Source organism: Anopheles coluzzii, chromosome 3 (genome assembly GCF_943734685.1).
Source record: "Anopheles coluzzii chromosome 3, AcolN3, whole genome shotgun sequence".
Lineage (NCBI taxonomy): Eukaryota > Metazoa > Arthropoda > Insecta > Diptera > Culicidae > Anopheles > Anopheles coluzzii.
Genome location: NC_064671.1, coordinates 63,395,694 through 63,409,246, shown reverse-complemented (window position 1 = coordinate 63,409,246; position 13,553 = coordinate 63,395,694). Strand labels below are relative to the sequence as shown.

Here is a 13,553-nt window from a genome sequence, read left to right as displayed (position 1 = left end):
TGAAGAGGTTTCCTGGAAATCCAGTCAGGTTCTACGACACCGCTAGTTGTTTGATATCCATACTGACTGTATCCACGTAGCAAGGATTTATAATTCCTTGGTGTTTTAATAAGATCTGGAAATACTACGTAAAACCTGCATGGTCCTTTCGTTAGGAGAAGAATATGGTATCAAAGCAAAATCATGGAGACCAGCTCACGCTACATAGTGAACCAAGAACCAAGTCTTTCTCAGTGTTGTCGCAGTGTTTGTGATCTTTCAACTTGATCATTCTTTCTTCGTATGAAAATGCAACATATTCTTCTGCAATCCGATCCTTTATTCGGTAACACATTCTCCATCCATGGCCATTCGCTTCCAATCACTGACAATCACAGTATTCCCTCGATTGTAGCATTAATCCACGTTACAAATCGTGCCACATTCACGTAAGCACCGGGTACGTTCTGCTGATGGCAGCTCAAGCCCCACGAAACAATTCCCGCCAGAACGTACGCACCCGACTCGTTCGGACAAGCCAGCCCGGAACCGCCATCACCGTCGCACATGTCCGCACCTTCCTCACCACCGGCACAAAGAACGCTCTTGTGCAGGCGGAAGAACGGTCCCAGCCGGGTTTCGGCAAACAACTTTTTGCAGGAAGCTCTCGCTATTACCGGCAGGTCGACTCGCTTTAACACATTCGCGTAAGCGCTGGTTAGCGCCTCGATACCCCAGCCGGTGGAAATGCAGAGTTGGTCGTCGAATCGATCGGTTGGATTGGGCAGACATATCGGCCGGATATGCTTATCGTAGACCACGTTCTGTTTTAGCTGCGCCAACGCAATATCGTTCAACAGTCCCACGCTATTGTACTCGGGATGAACAATTATGGTCCGATCGATGTCAATGTTCTGGATTTGGAATGAAAAAGGAGCAGGAAAAATCATTATCCACCACTTATAAGAACATCACTTGCTGTTCAACCTGCTATTACCTGTTTCGGGTACACGTTCTCATCCCGGTTCATGTCCCACTCGCCGAAGCTAGCGACGAGATTTTCGGTTTTGTTAAAAATGTGTGCAGCCGTAACAACGAATCTCGGATGTATAAGCGTACCTCCACCAACGTAGGTAAACTGCTGCTCGTTGGACGAGTAGAAGGCTTCCAGAATCGCCACAACCCAAGGAAATTCACCGTACTGTGCGTACGTACGGTTTCCCTCCACTTGATAAATCAATCCTCCCGGATTGCTTATGCCGCAGCCATATTCTACGGGTTCGTTGTTAGTCACCTAACAAAATAAAAAAGACGCTTTAATAAAGCAGCTTTCCCTTTTTCCACTGCTAGCTACCATATCCCTACCAACTCATATCGCATGCTCGTCGCATTTGAGCAGCACACTTGCATATAGTCCTGGCACACGTCTTCCTCGCCGAAGCGCAGCATAATGATCTCCTGGTTCTGCGCATTCGCCTCGTTGTACGTACCGTTCGGGCAGAGATACTTGGGCGAACAGAATCCTCCCGGACATTCCTACGCAAAGAAATGAAAGATTTGCTTTACAAAGCGACAATACTAAACGTGCTTACTAACAGTCGTTTCTTTACTTGCAGTTCATCAGAGCCATCGTTCTGCGCACTGCTTGGGACGATCATCCGCTGAGCGTACAGTAGCACGACGAGACAACAGCAACACCACCAGCTAGGCATCGTGAGTACCTTTTCGTATGATCACCGTATTGCAACTGAACTGTAGAACAGCTTGAGGCAGCTAGTACAAGAGCGAAGAGGATTCGATTGAATGATAAGGCATAGGTTAAAACGAGATACTCTAGCGTGGCACAGGGTTTGTCGTTCAGTGAGGGTTCTAGCACCAGAAAATCGAAATAATTTGCATCAACGACCAATTCTTCAATATTCTGACCATTACTTTCCATACTGTAAAATTATGCTCTATTTCGTCAGCCTTGTTTCTTCATGCGATGATCACGCTAAAGTGCCATCTTTCTACATTTACATCTGGTTTGACTTTTATGATGATTTAATGATTAATTGACAATAATTTGAATTTATTAAGAGTGATGCGTAAGCCTGCAATCACATCGGCGAGCGCCGCACACACACAAAAACCCCTACGTAACGCATCTCTTGATAAGCAAATCCCGCGTCGGGAATCCCCGCGAATCGAAATCTACCGTAGGTCGAAGGTCAGTACAGCAAAGCAATATGATTGGCAGCCAGCAGCGGCGTTCGTGCGCGGCATTTGCATTTATTCAACCATAAGCATGACACAGACAGTTTATTACAATTTTATATCAAAACTCTCGTTCAGCGCTTGGTCGACGATATGTTCGTTGAGCCACTGCACGTACCGGTTAACGGCCACGTACACGCCCGGGGTGTTGAAACCGCCGCAACCGATGCCCCACGATACGATACCAGCCAGCACGTACGTTCCGCTCTCCGTCTGGCAGGCGAGCGGCGATCCACCGTCCCCCTTGCACATGTCCACGGCGTCCTCGCCGCCAGCGCACAGGAAACCCTCGCGCAGGGTGTAGAACGGTCCTAGCCCGGCGTACCGCAGCATCCGCGTACAGTTGGCGCGCCCGATCACAGGGAGCGTCAGTTTCTTCATCACGTTCGCGTACACGCCCCGTTCCTTGCCCCAGCCGTTGGAGACGCACCGCTGGCCCACGAACTCGTCAGTGGGCTGCGGCAGGCAGATGGGCCGTATGTGTGCCGCGTACTGGACGCTTTCCGCCAGCACCAGCAGCGCAATGTCGTTCTGTATCGGGTTGAACACGTACTGAGGATGTTTGATGACCTCCGCGACGTCTATATCCTGGTGCAGGAAAATGCACTCATTGGTGTTGTTTTACTGCATTAAAAACAAATTATATTGTATATCTGCCCACTTACTTGCTGCGGGAACGGTTCCTTGGTGGTGCTGATGTCCCATTCGCCGAAACGTGCCACCAAATCCGTCTTACCATCCGTATTGTGTGCCGTCGTAACGACAAGCCGTGAATGGATCAGTGTACCACCACAGACAAAATCGCCGGAGTTTGCCTCCTGCTTTTTGAGCGCCAAGATGTACACCACCCAGGGATATTCGGCATACTGGGACAGCGTCTCGTTGTTGCGCAAGTCGTAAATTAAACCACCCTCGTTTGCCTGACCGCAGGCAAGGTTGGTGGACGGCGGTGGTTCAATTAGCTCCTAAACACCCAAAAAAGAATAGTTCCAGGCCACCATGAATCTGTGCCCAAACGGCTGCGATCATTTCGTGCATCGTGTACTCACATCACTAGTGGCCGGTTTTTCCGTACTGGTGGCCGTCGGTGCGGGAGCCGACTGACAGCACACCAGCAGATAATCATTGCAATCGTCGAAATCGTCAATGTCGAGCCCCGCGCGCAATCCTATCAGCTGCGTGGTTTGGGCATGCTTGATATCGTCGATGAAGGTCCCGTTGGGACAAAGGTACTTCGAAACGCAGTACCCACCGGGACATCTCTAAACACGAGCGAAATATTAAATACGTTAATGTGTGTGCAGCATCACGGGGATGATCGGGCCGGCTGCTGTTCTTACCAGTTCTTCTTCAATGTCTTGCCCGGAAGCAATGAGCGTGGTGAGTGAGATAACAATACAGAATAATAAAACTTTCATTGTGCTTTTTGTGCCACTCCGTTGATGTGCATCGATCGAGCAGTTAAAGCAAACTAACGCGGTAAGGATTTCGCGAATCGTTGATAAGTACGGATTGTAACCGGTTTTGATGTAAAGCACAATACAATCGTACATTTCACTTCTTACTAACATTCTCTCACTTGACGCTTATATTGCCGCCGTTGGCGATGCTGGTTGAGCATAATCAGCCATGTTAGGCTAGGTCTCAGCTGGGGAAAAATTACGACTGGCAATTGGATTTGTTAACGAAAATTATGTTTCGAACAATTGCTTGACCTACATTGACATTTTGAAATCCCCACATTGACGCACATTGCTTACCCATGGACGGAGCTGAGGAAATCCCCAACTCATTCTCGGATTTCAGAAAGGTCCTGACTGAAGAATTGGTTTGGTAAAAATGTGCAAAGTATTGTTTAAGTAACTACTAAGCAATCCAAGATCATTTAGGAACCATAATTTATTTTAAAAAAGTTTCTTAAACTGAACAACACATCACACAGCACGCATAACAGCCAAAATGCAAACTGTTGCGATTAAACTGAAATAACTTCGAAAACACCACAGGCGTTATTATATTTCCCAAACATGCTTAAACAGAGCTCGACTACGATCTTAAAAATAGTAGCACACAGTATCGTTTGTTTAATGCCTGCTTGCACGCGACGATCGTAGATTAAAGCAAAAGATCCTCCAAAAACTCGTCAAACTCTTCCTCACGTGTCTTTTCTTCCACTTCATGGCCTGCAGAAGAAAGAGCATTAAACAGTGCAATATGGTTAATCATGTTCAGTATCATCATCGCCAGCAGTTTCCTTACCCTTCGTCCAACTTCCTCCAGCAACTTCCGGTGCACAGGAACCATCTTGTTCACCTACCGCTTCCGGTACTTCCTCCGGTACGGTGCTTTCCTGTGTTGCCGTGGCGACAAATGTGCCTTCCTGAGTAGGCGCAGCCACGCTACTTGAGGAAACAGCATCATCGCTTACCCTCCTACCGCCACTGGAAGATTTTGCTTTACGATCTCGTTTTTTCAGCCGTTTGATTTCCCTCTTTTTCGAGTGATAGTTAAGTTTGTCGGAACATTTGGGACAAAGGCCTGAGACGGGGGATGGAATGTGACGGATTTAATATTGATTATCAGTGGAACACCATGCAATGCCGCCTTACTTACGCAGCTTAACCAGTGCGTTCTTTTTCTGCCCATGCTCCTGGTAGCCAAAGTTGACCTCCCAGCTGCGCAGCTCGTTCCGCTCCTCGCAGTGCCGATCGCCGCAAACGAACTGTCCCTTGCCGACAACCACCTCCTTCTCGATTCTCCACCGCATAGCAACCTTCGGAGGGTGAGATGTCAGATTTGTTTTCACCGTACAAAGAACGCGAGGCTTCCCACCGTCTGGGGACGGCACACTTACCTTGTTCTCTTTGTACCGGCTCAGGTCCGCTATGCAGTACTCGCGGAACAGCTTATCGTAGTACTTCTTGGCCAGCTGCTTCTCCCAGCTGTCCACCGTTTCGTCATCCCACAGAAACCGGTGATTCTCGCGCACTACATCGTGGTCCGTTTTGTCGCGGGACGTATCACGCTGCAGCAGCTTCGTTGCACCCGGCTTCGTGAGCATGTACTCGTTGATCAGATGCTTGTGCAGCTCGTACGGATTCAGATGGGCCAGATTCCGGTGATACATCTTGGATGTGGATGGTAAAGTAGCCGGCCGCTCCGAAATCAAACAACCGGTGGCGTAAACTAGCTCGTGTTGCGCAAACGTCCAGGCACGTTGTCATTCGCGCAAATCCTGTGATGATGATCGTTGGTTACAGCAGGATGATAAATGGAAAGAAGACAAAAGATTTAAAAATTCGTTTCTGTTTAAAGAGTAGCTAAGCAGGCTGTCTTGGTTCGATACACCAAGCAGGTCGAGGAGGTATAAGGAATCAGTGAACCTTGTACTGAAAATTATAAATAAATAAATTAAATAATAATAACCATTATACATACCGTATAAGTTATTTCCACCAACCACCAACCATTGACCTTCACAGACCCTTTTTTGCCCTAAAAAACTTGCAAATTAATGATGGGAAAGCACCATCACGGCACCGGATTTGTTTGTAAACAGTGGAACGGTGTGACAGTGTGCATGCGCTCGCATATCGCGTCCGCCACTGACATCTGCGTCCATCGTTGTGTGCGTGATGTTTGTGTGCTGTGATTGTGTCGAAAGGGTGCGAAGGGTGCGATGTTCTGGGTAGGAAGAGCGACGACGGGCAGCGGCAGCAAAAAAGAAGAAAAGATTGATCGGCCATTTTCCATCAGCAGCATCAAAGCATCTTTTTCCACCGCCAGGGAAAGGTTTGTAGCTGGATAATGCGTGTGTGAAAGAATTAATTCTCTCCACCCCACCCGCGTGTAGATTGTGTTGTGTTGTGAATACACACAAAAAAGCGGCGAAAAGTGTAATTGTTTCTAGTGGAAATTGTGTTGAACTAAAGTGTGCCGCTGCTGCAGTTTTGTTTGAGTACGAAGATGAGCGCGGTTGACGAGAGAACGATTTACGCAAAGCTCGAAGCGATGAAAGACATTCGGTAAGGCGGCGAACCCATCGCAAAGGCGGAGGTGGTTCTGTTCTGTGGTGAAGCGAAGTTATTTTACATTCTCCTCGTTACTCGTTTTTTTCTAGCTCCAAAACGCTACAGCTGGAAAAGCTGAAGCTGAAAATTATCCGCGAGGTGGAGAACGGCGATGCGGAGGAAAAATGTCTGTCCGAGTATCGGCGCGAGCTGGAGCTGCTGATGCAGGAGAAGATGAGCCATGTGGAGGAACTTCGCCAAATTCATGCCGACATTAATGCTGTAAGTAAATTGGCTGTTTTCTTCCTGTGCAGCTGTTTTTATTCAACAGCAATTTATATGCTAAATTCCCCATTTTTATCTTTTTAGATGGAAACCGTTATTAAACAGGCGGAAGAAAATCGTATCCGTTCGATTAATATGGCCAACCGCGTACACGAGGAATACGTGCCGCTGAAAACCGAGGTGGACTCTATGCGTCGCGACTATCTCGGGCTGGAAAGATTGCCGGAACTGCACGAAGAGGAAGGAACCATTATTTCACCCGAGTGCGTACAGTTTGTCCGTCTCGTTTCTCGAGCTAAAATAATTTAATTGAAATATTCTTTCGTCCTGTTTCAGCCGCTTCCAAAACTATTACACCGCCAACAAATCGCTCTCGACACCTTCCGCCACCTTCTCTCGTCCACCGCTGTCCGCCCACCATCCACTGCCACCCGATGCGCCGGCCACATCGCTGCCGCCGTCCGCACCGCCCGGATTTCTTCCACCGCCCCCGGTAGCGATGCGAATCAACAAACCTCCGGAACTGCCTACGAACCGGCTCCAGCAGGCCCCATCAACGATCGGCATCGGCCATCCGACATTCAGGTCTGATTTCAATGTGAATTTAAGGTGATTTTTCGTTCAGTTTTGTTCTGTTCTTATATGTTCCGATACACTTTAGTACTTTATTTTATATGTTTTTATTATGTGCCTTACACACATCCCGTTTGTCACTATTGTATTTCTTTCCTCTATACATTGTATTCGGGTTTTCCCAGCTATTGAGAGCTTCGTGTTTGGTTCGATTTTTTTCCTTTTTCAGCAGACAGCAGCCACCCCCGATGAAGTCGTGTCTATCGTGCCATCAGCAAATCCATCGCAACGCCCCAATCTGTCCGCTCTGCAAAGCCAAGAGCCGTTCGCGTAATCCGAAGAAGCCGAAAAAGAAGGACCATTAGTCGCGTACCCAGTGCGACGGCTCACCACATATTCTTCCCAAATTTTAAGCTTGATGGAGATAAGTATTTACTGCATATTGGAGTGGTTTGATTCGATTGCTTTGCCCGTCTGTGTCTACCTTTTCTCCCCTCGTGTGGGCAGCGCCAGTGTGTGGGGCGGAAGGTTAGATTTGTAAGCATATATTTTGCATTTTCGTAGCATGTTAAGGATACGTACAATTTTATGTAGCGCGAATGCGTATGGTCAGCAGTATAGATGTAGCTGTAATGATTTTGCCCAAGTCGGCTCCGGGCAAAATCTATAAATCTCAAACATTTTAACAACAAACAAGCCCGCCAGGAAAGTCGTAGTAGCATTAAGTTTCAATCGTCGATCGGCAAACATAAATAAATAATTTTCATCATCGTAAACAAAACATTTCTGCACATAATCAATGCGATGGGAGCGATACAATGGGAAGGGTAGAGGGTAGAAAGAAAGAGAGAACCGAAGGATTTATGCTGAAGCGTCAACAATAGAACTTGTTCATCCGGTACATTTTTCGCAAAAAAAAATTATGCTATGTATAACCATTCAAAACCACCTTTGTACATTTTTATACGGTTGCGAATACGCAGAAAGTGTTTTTTCAAGGAAATTCTTGAAAATGTTTTTTTGCCATTCCTGGAACGCATAGGAACAGATAGCCCGCGGATGGTTGGAGCTTTCAACCCGCCTGCTGTAAACGTAAAAAAAATCTAGATCGCTGAAACCTGTCAGCCCCAGCCGTCATTCGTTTGTTCGGTGTGAATCGGTCCGGTCGTGTTTTGTACGAAAGCTAATTGGTGCAGACTTTATTGTCTAAATTCCGGCTAAAAACCAGCAGGCAAGTTTATTCTTTACAAATTTCATGCACTTTTAACGCGTATCACCAACATAAAGGAACAATTAAGAAGGGAAAGCCCTTTTAGTTAGATATTTTTTTGCATTTCGGTCTCGAACGTAATTAGCACAATCCACCACCTCCACACGCCAGAGTAGCACCTACACACCTCGCTTCTCACACACTTACACACCGCCATTAGCAGCAGTGCGTTGCAATTTTGTGCCTCTCGCAAAACGCGTTTTTTGCGGTAGGAACGAGGGAAGAGGCAAAGTGGAGGAAAGCTTTGTATTTATCCATTTTATCTTTATATTGTACGTGCCGGAAAAAGCATCACGTTCCTCTCTTTCGAGGCTTGTGTTTGTGTGTGCATCCTGTGTTGCTAGCTAATTAAAATAGACGATTTGTTTTATTTCTTATTTTTACAACAAGCAGCTTCGCGGCCAACGCTTCTCGAAGAATTCGGAAGAAAGTCCAGCCAAAGAAAAAAAGCTGTTAGATAGTCCGAGAAAATGATTCCGATGTTCGTAAAGGGTGCATTGCTGGCCGCACTGGTTGCGCTGCTCACGGTGAACGCATTGCCCGCGGAGGAAACGGCAGGTAAGAAAATATGGGAAAGTGATTCGGGATAATTCTGCAGCCAGCCCATTGTGGCACGAATTTCTTAGAATGGTGCAATTCACCACACATACACACACAGGCACAGGTCAGCCGTGCATCCTCGAGCATGATTTGCATGCACATGGCATGACGCCGCGTTGCATATTTTTGCGCAAGCAAGAGGAGGTACCTGCTGCTCCACCAAAGAAAAGGGGTTAATCTAATTTTCAGCGTATTATTGATGTGTTGGGAAGAAGGAGAGTGAGATGAATCATCACTCGTTCGCCTCGGAGCCGCTTCAACGGTTGTACAGTTGTTTTCGTGTTTGGTGCGTTGCCGTGGCCTCGCACTGGTTTGCATTTGCGTATATCCCACCACCACCACATCATCATCATCATCGTGATCATCCCGTTCGCATATCGAACGTGTGTAAGCGGACAGAAAGTCGTTCAGAGAGAGCCACCAAACGGGTATTATGCGGGCAAAAGGTGGCGTGCGTGTTTTGGGTGACTCTAACCCTTCTTCCGTTTCCCCTGCGCACTCACTCCCCGCTGGAATGTCGGTTGAATTAGTCAAGCTTAGGAGGAGGAGAGAGGAAAGACGATGACGACGTTTTGTGCGATAAGAGTGTAAGCGTTCGCGGAATCCCGTGGGGGTTGTTTGAAAGGGCTGGGGGTTTTATTTTTTGCATCCATCCATCGCGCACACAAGTGCAGCTGTATAGTATTATGCATCCATCAGCGGTTTTGCGCGAATGTTTCTCCGAGAGAGCCCTTCTGCCTCCTGCATGACGTCTGTTTATAGTTTGCTGCTTCCACCGAACAGCGTTTGTGTTACCAAGCCCCTCTGCCAGATGACCGATGGAGTGGGAGGGATTGAAGATTAGCTGACCGGTGGGGGCAAACGGCTGGACTGAGCGAATTGTGTGTTTGTGTGAAAAAGGCTTGGTATTTGCAGAAAATGGCTTACGCGGCAGTAATAAATTGCGTCTTGTGCTTCATTTGCATCGTAAACAAACAGATATCGTTCGGGCTAGCTTTTCGCGTGCATTAGAGAAATGATGGCGCATAATCTTGTAGATCGTTTGCAACAAAATATTGTCGGCTTTTTCAGCATATCAAATATGTCTTTATCGTGTAATGAATTTAGTTTATCATTTTTGTTATCTTGAAAGTGACAGTTTGCTAAAAAAAAATATATAATTTTCCGCTCTTCCCAGGTGTTACTGTAACGCCGAAAATCGAAGCGGCTAACGTCAGCGATGATCTGCCACAAACAACTTTAGCTCCCACTGGTAAGTTTGTCCGTGTATAATTAAAAAATAGTTGCACGAACAGAAAAGTGAACTTTGCCATTTGTATAGGGGAACATGGTACATTCCCGTATCCGTATTCCCCTATACAAGCCTTTTATTGTCGTGCCTTTCGCTTCAATTCTGCGGAATTTTATAAGTAATTTTAGCTTATACAGTCTGTTCCCCAGTTGCGCGATTTTCAAAATTTGTCAATGTTCCTTTAAAACTTTCGCATCCTTTCGAGCTTCTCGATCTCCGTTAACTCCATACAATTTTGACCGGTGCTCGGTGGATTTGAAATTGAAACTTAGCAAGTGTTAGCCAAATCGGTACAATTTGATACAAGAATTGTTTTAAACATCCTAAATTACACTTTTTCAAAACCATTTAAATCCCAAAAAAACAGTTCTATGCGAATTGTGCGAACTTAAAAAAAAATATGTATGACCACTTATGAATGACCGTTTTGACTCAAAAATAAAATATTCGAGTAACGCGGATGTTTTCGGACCGCATTACCTTCGTTTCTCGAGAACAGACTGTAATTGTATTTTTGAAAAAATCATTATTTTACTTTTAATTGCATATTTTTTAGATTCAAACATGCAATTTAGAATGCAAATCAACAGAATTACAGAACTCTACGATATCTCTTATCATTCGTATGCTTTTATTTTAGATGATAAAAACACGACAACGTCTACCACCACCACAACTACTACGGAAGCAACTACCACCACCACCACCTCCACTACTCCGGCCACCACCTCCTCCACGACTCCGAGTTCTAATACAACCACCACCTCCACCACTCCGGCCACCACCACCTCCACGACCCCAAGTTCTAATACTACTACCACCACCAGCACCACCCCAGCTACGCCTACGACGTCGACGGTGGCTCCCAGCACTACGCCGGCGCCAACACCGGTGCCGCACTGTAACCGATTCGACCCGTACTCCTTCGTTGGCGGTATGATCCTTGCCTACGGCTCACTGGCCATCTCGCTGGTACTGTACAAGTTCTACAAAACGCACACCAGTGCTGGTGCCATCAACAATTCCAACAACTATCGTACGCTGTAAGCGATCGCAAGGGCAAGCGGGCGAGTCGTCAAGTGTGTCCCACCATCACCAACCGCCCTGCGATTCACCAGTGATCGCCCCCGGTATCAGTAGCCCACTTTTTTATCATCTATTTGCGTTCAGCTTTTGCTAGTGTGGACGTGGGTTCTATTCACTGTCCCAAAAAGACACACACAACCAAACCAACCGTTTGGTGGTGATTCAAAGTAGGGACAGCAAAACATCTCTTTTTTACTTCTTATTATTGTCCAATCTATTCGATTTTCTATTTTCATTTCATTTCCATCAGCCCACTATCCCGTGGCAAAGTTTGTTCAGAGGTATTTTATATTTTTTTCCTCGTGCTTGTTTTCGTTTCGCCCCCGGAAGCCATTAAAATCTAAGTCTGGTGCGGATAGGATGTTGGAAGTAGAAAGAGTGCGACGCGTGCGTAACAATATCAATCAATTTAGATAGGCACTCGTTTTGGTGAAAAAAAAAGAAAAACCGACCGCTTTCAGTAGCATAGAAGTAGCTTTCAGTCGCATTTTTCGCTTCCTTCTCGTTAGTAGTACCAAAGTGCCAGGTAGCAAAACATAAAAATCCTACAGAATTTTACACCCCATACCTAGGACAGCAGCGTATGAGAGAGAAAGAGAGTGCATTTAAATCAGGTTTTCAAGATCAGAATCTGGGTCTGTAAAGGATTTTTTTTATACATATTTTGCTTTTCCTGTACGGCTGAAGGGAAACGGTTGGGCACGACCATTTAATGAAATAAGAATTATTACACACACACACAAACGAAAAGGAAGAAAGATTTACCACTCACAGTTTGTTTTTTTTTTATAACCAACGTTCCGATCCAAATTTTTATACCAAAACTATCTTTCTATTATATTAATCATAATCATACTTTATTAACACACGTACACAAACACATCTTTATTCGATAAATCCTGCATCAGCAGACTTTCTGTAGGTTTTCGGCAAATCCAGTAACAGTTCAGGAACAAACAAAAATTAACAGGGAATTAGACAAAAAATATACATATAGAAAATATGATTCCAATTGGCAGCATAAGATCGGTGTGGGTAGTAGATCCCACACACCTCCTCGAAATCCGCACCCAAACACACATAAGTATGTCTACTATTACTCACTGTTGTTCTGCTGCTGCAGGGTGGTGCGAGAGAAACAGAGAGATGGAGAGAGCTACATAAGCTAAATTGTTACTGTAAAAAGAAAATCGTATGAAATAAAAAGGCTGAGACAATGTGTGAGATCGCTCTGGTTTGTAGCGAGAGATAGGAGGAAAACGAAACCTGGGAAAATCGTAGCGATATGTATGTTATCCGTTCGATCCGAAGAACAAATCATCCGTAAGGAAAGGAAAGAAGTGCTCTTAAAGTAGAATGAAACCGGCCACGCGAGCACCGTTGTGTTGCGTATTAGGCGGTTGCACCCAAGTCGCGATTTCAAATAACCACACGGTGCGCGGTGATGCAGCGTGTTTAGTATGGATTTCACGCTGCCATGGATCTAATTGGATATCCGCCGAAAATCGTTCAGTACACTTCGGCCACTTCGGGAAGAAGCATAAATCGTAGACCAAAAAGGCCTAAATCATTAAAACATGTGTGCGTAGAACTATTTGTATTCGTTGCAAAAAAAAATCCTTTACTTGACATTTTCTCTTTCGCACTACAGCGGGTTATCTTTCTCCTAATTGCAATGAAGTTTATATATCTTCATTTATTGATGAACTCTCTGAATGTGGTGTAGCTTAAAATTATAGGTTTGCATATTTCTAATTGCACTAAAGACAGGGCATATACATCAAGATTAGATTGTTTACACGAATGTGGTGCATAATTTTAAAGAAAATCTTTCAATCCATTTTATGTTTGAGCTCGAATATTACTGTGTCACTTTCAATGTATATGTCGCGTATGGGCCGGTAAAAGAGAAATCGTAAGATATTTTTACTGTACAATATTAAGCGTCACTAAGATTAAAATAAACTTTCACCCTTCAGTTAAACCATGTCACAACAATAATTTCGTTTGGAATCCACATTTTGATTATTTTTTTCATTTACACAAAATATTTCCCTATTGTAAACGCGTAGAAGCTCTTTATTTCCTTTTAGTGTTGTTAGAACAATCTGGGGAATCGAAACAAAGCGGTGATCTTCAAAAAAAAAGATGATAACTAAAAATGTATCACAGGAATGCATGTGTTGATTGCATAGTTTTTCGG

General features: G+C 45.2%; 4 protein-coding genes across 10 annotated transcripts; 2 read left to right on the top strand and 2 right to left on the bottom strand.

Moving 5' to 3' along the window:
- Positions 1-298: 298 nt before the first annotated feature.
- On the bottom strand, positions 299-1,777 carry LOC120957810 (phenoloxidase-activating factor 2-like). The gene is made up of 4 exons (XM_040380180.2): positions 1,590-1,777; positions 1,345-1,515; positions 977-1,273; positions 299-893 (listed from the first exon to the last, which is right to left on the bottom strand). The coding sequence occupies exons 1-4, from the start codon at positions 1,689-1,691 to the stop codon at positions 372-374; spliced, it is 1,092 nt and encodes a 363-aa protein (XP_040236114.2). The 5' UTR covers positions 1,692-1,777; the 3' UTR covers positions 299-371.
- A 429-nt stretch (positions 1,778-2,206) lies between these two features.
- Positions 2,207-5,807, bottom strand: LOC120957812 (phenoloxidase-activating factor 2). Of its 3 annotated transcripts, XR_007452590.1 has the most exons (6): positions 5,674-5,807; positions 5,090-5,470; positions 4,849-5,008; positions 4,495-4,773; positions 3,576-4,418; positions 3,466-3,497 (listed from the first exon to the last, which is right to left on the bottom strand). XR_007452590.1 is itself a non-coding variant. In XM_049609072.1 (4 exons), the coding sequence occupies exons 1-4, from the start codon at positions 3,651-3,653 to the stop codon at positions 2,284-2,286; spliced, it is 1,131 nt and encodes a 376-aa protein (XP_049465029.1). In that variant the 5' UTR covers positions 3,654-3,722; the 3' UTR covers positions 2,207-2,283. The 3 variants fall into 3 exon arrangements, 1 of the variants encoding a protein (XP_049465029.1); XR_007452591.1 differs by lacking the exon at positions 5,674-5,807 and having other exon boundaries at positions 5,090-5,509; XM_049609072.1 differs by lacking the exons at positions 4,495-4,773; positions 4,849-5,008; positions 5,090-5,470; positions 5,674-5,807 and adding exons at positions 2,207-2,823; positions 2,901-3,200 and having other exon boundaries at positions 3,285-3,497; positions 3,576-3,722.
- Positions 5,808-5,965: 158 nt separating this feature from the next.
- LOC120957811 (zinc finger C4H2 domain-containing protein) lies at positions 5,966-7,884 on the top strand. 4 transcript variants are annotated; one of them, XM_040380182.2, is made up of 5 exons: positions 5,966-6,260; positions 6,356-6,527; positions 6,615-6,793; positions 6,867-7,139; positions 7,336-7,884. In XM_040380182.2, the coding sequence occupies exons 1-5, from the start codon at positions 6,202-6,204 to the stop codon at positions 7,466-7,468; spliced, it is 816 nt and encodes a 271-aa protein (XP_040236116.1). In that variant the 5' UTR covers positions 5,966-6,201; the 3' UTR covers positions 7,469-7,884. The 4 variants fall into 4 exon arrangements, with proteins under 4 accessions (XP_040236116.1, XP_040236119.1, XP_040236117.1 ...); XM_040380185.2 differs by having other exon boundaries at positions 5,967-6,260; positions 6,867-7,115; XM_040380183.2 differs by having other exon boundaries at positions 5,967-6,260; positions 6,867-7,115; positions 7,333-7,884.
- A 349-nt stretch (positions 7,885-8,233) lies between these two features.
- LOC120957813 (integumentary mucin C.1-like) lies at positions 8,234-12,615 on the top strand. Of its 2 annotated transcripts, XM_049609074.1 has the most exons (4): positions 8,234-8,338; positions 8,764-8,931; positions 10,151-10,225; positions 10,905-12,615. In XM_049609074.1, exons 2-4 carry the CDS (start codon positions 8,844-8,846, stop codon positions 11,309-11,311), a joined length of 570 nt encoding a protein of 189 aa, XP_049465031.1. In that variant the 5' UTR covers positions 8,234-8,338; positions 8,764-8,843; the 3' UTR covers positions 11,312-12,615. The 2 variants fall into 2 exon arrangements, with proteins under 2 accessions (XP_049465031.1, XP_049465032.1); XM_049609075.1 differs by lacking the exons at positions 8,234-8,338; positions 8,764-8,931 and adding an exon at positions 9,659-10,067.
- Positions 12,616-13,553: the final 938 nt, after the last annotated feature.

What these genes read in the sequence shown, in the direction of transcription:
- LOC120957810 (XM_040380180.2), bottom strand. Translation starts at nt 1,691, where the DNA reads ATGCCTAGCTGGTGGTGTTGCTGTTGTCTCGTCGTGCTACTGTACGCT. An exon ending in ATGGCTCTGATGAACTGCAA is followed by an intron (nt 1,516 to 1,589) that starts GTAAAGAAACGA and finishes TTCTTTGCGTAG; the next exon opens with GAATGTCCGGGAGGATTCTG. An exon ending in AGAACGTGTACCCGAAACAG is followed by an intron (nt 894 to 976) that starts GTAATAGCAGGT and finishes TTCCAAATCCAG; the next exon opens with AACATTGACATCGATCGGAC.
- LOC120957811 (XM_040380181.2), top strand. Translation starts at nt 6,202, where the DNA reads ATGAGCGCGGTTGACGAGAGAACGATTTACGCAAAGCTCGAAGCGATG. An exon ending in TTCATGCCGACATTAATGCT is followed by an intron (nt 6,528 to 6,614) that starts GTAAGTAAATTG and finishes TTATCTTTTTAG; the next exon opens with ATGGAAACCGTTATTAAACA. An exon ending in GGAACCATTATTTCACCCGA is followed by an intron (nt 6,794 to 6,866) that starts GTGCGTACAGTT and finishes GTCCTGTTTCAG; the next exon opens with CCGCTTCCAAAACTATTACA.
- LOC120957812 (XM_049609072.1), bottom strand. Translation starts at nt 3,653, where the DNA reads ATGAAAGTTTTATTATTCTGTATTGTTATCTCACTCACCACGCTCATT. An exon ending in AAGACATTGAAGAAGAACTG is followed by an intron (nt 3,498 to 3,575) that starts GTAAGAACAGCA and finishes GCTCGTGTTTAG; the next exon opens with AGATGTCCCGGTGGGTACTG. An exon ending in AGGAACCGTTCCCGCAGCAA is followed by an intron (nt 2,824 to 2,900) that starts GTAAGTGGGCAG and finishes TTCCTGCACCAG; the next exon opens with GATATAGACGTCGCGGAGGT.
- LOC120957813 (XM_049609074.1), top strand. Translation starts at nt 8,844, where the DNA reads ATGATTCCGATGTTCGTAAAGGGTGCATTGCTGGCCGCACTGGTTGCG. An exon ending in GCCCGCGGAGGAAACGGCAG is followed by an intron (nt 8,932 to 10,150) that starts GTAAGAAAATAT and finishes CGCTCTTCCCAG; the next exon opens with GTGTTACTGTAACGCCGAAA. An exon ending in AACAACTTTAGCTCCCACTG is followed by an intron (nt 10,226 to 10,904) that starts GTAAGTTTGTCC and finishes CTTTTATTTTAG; the next exon opens with ATGATAAAAACACGACAACG.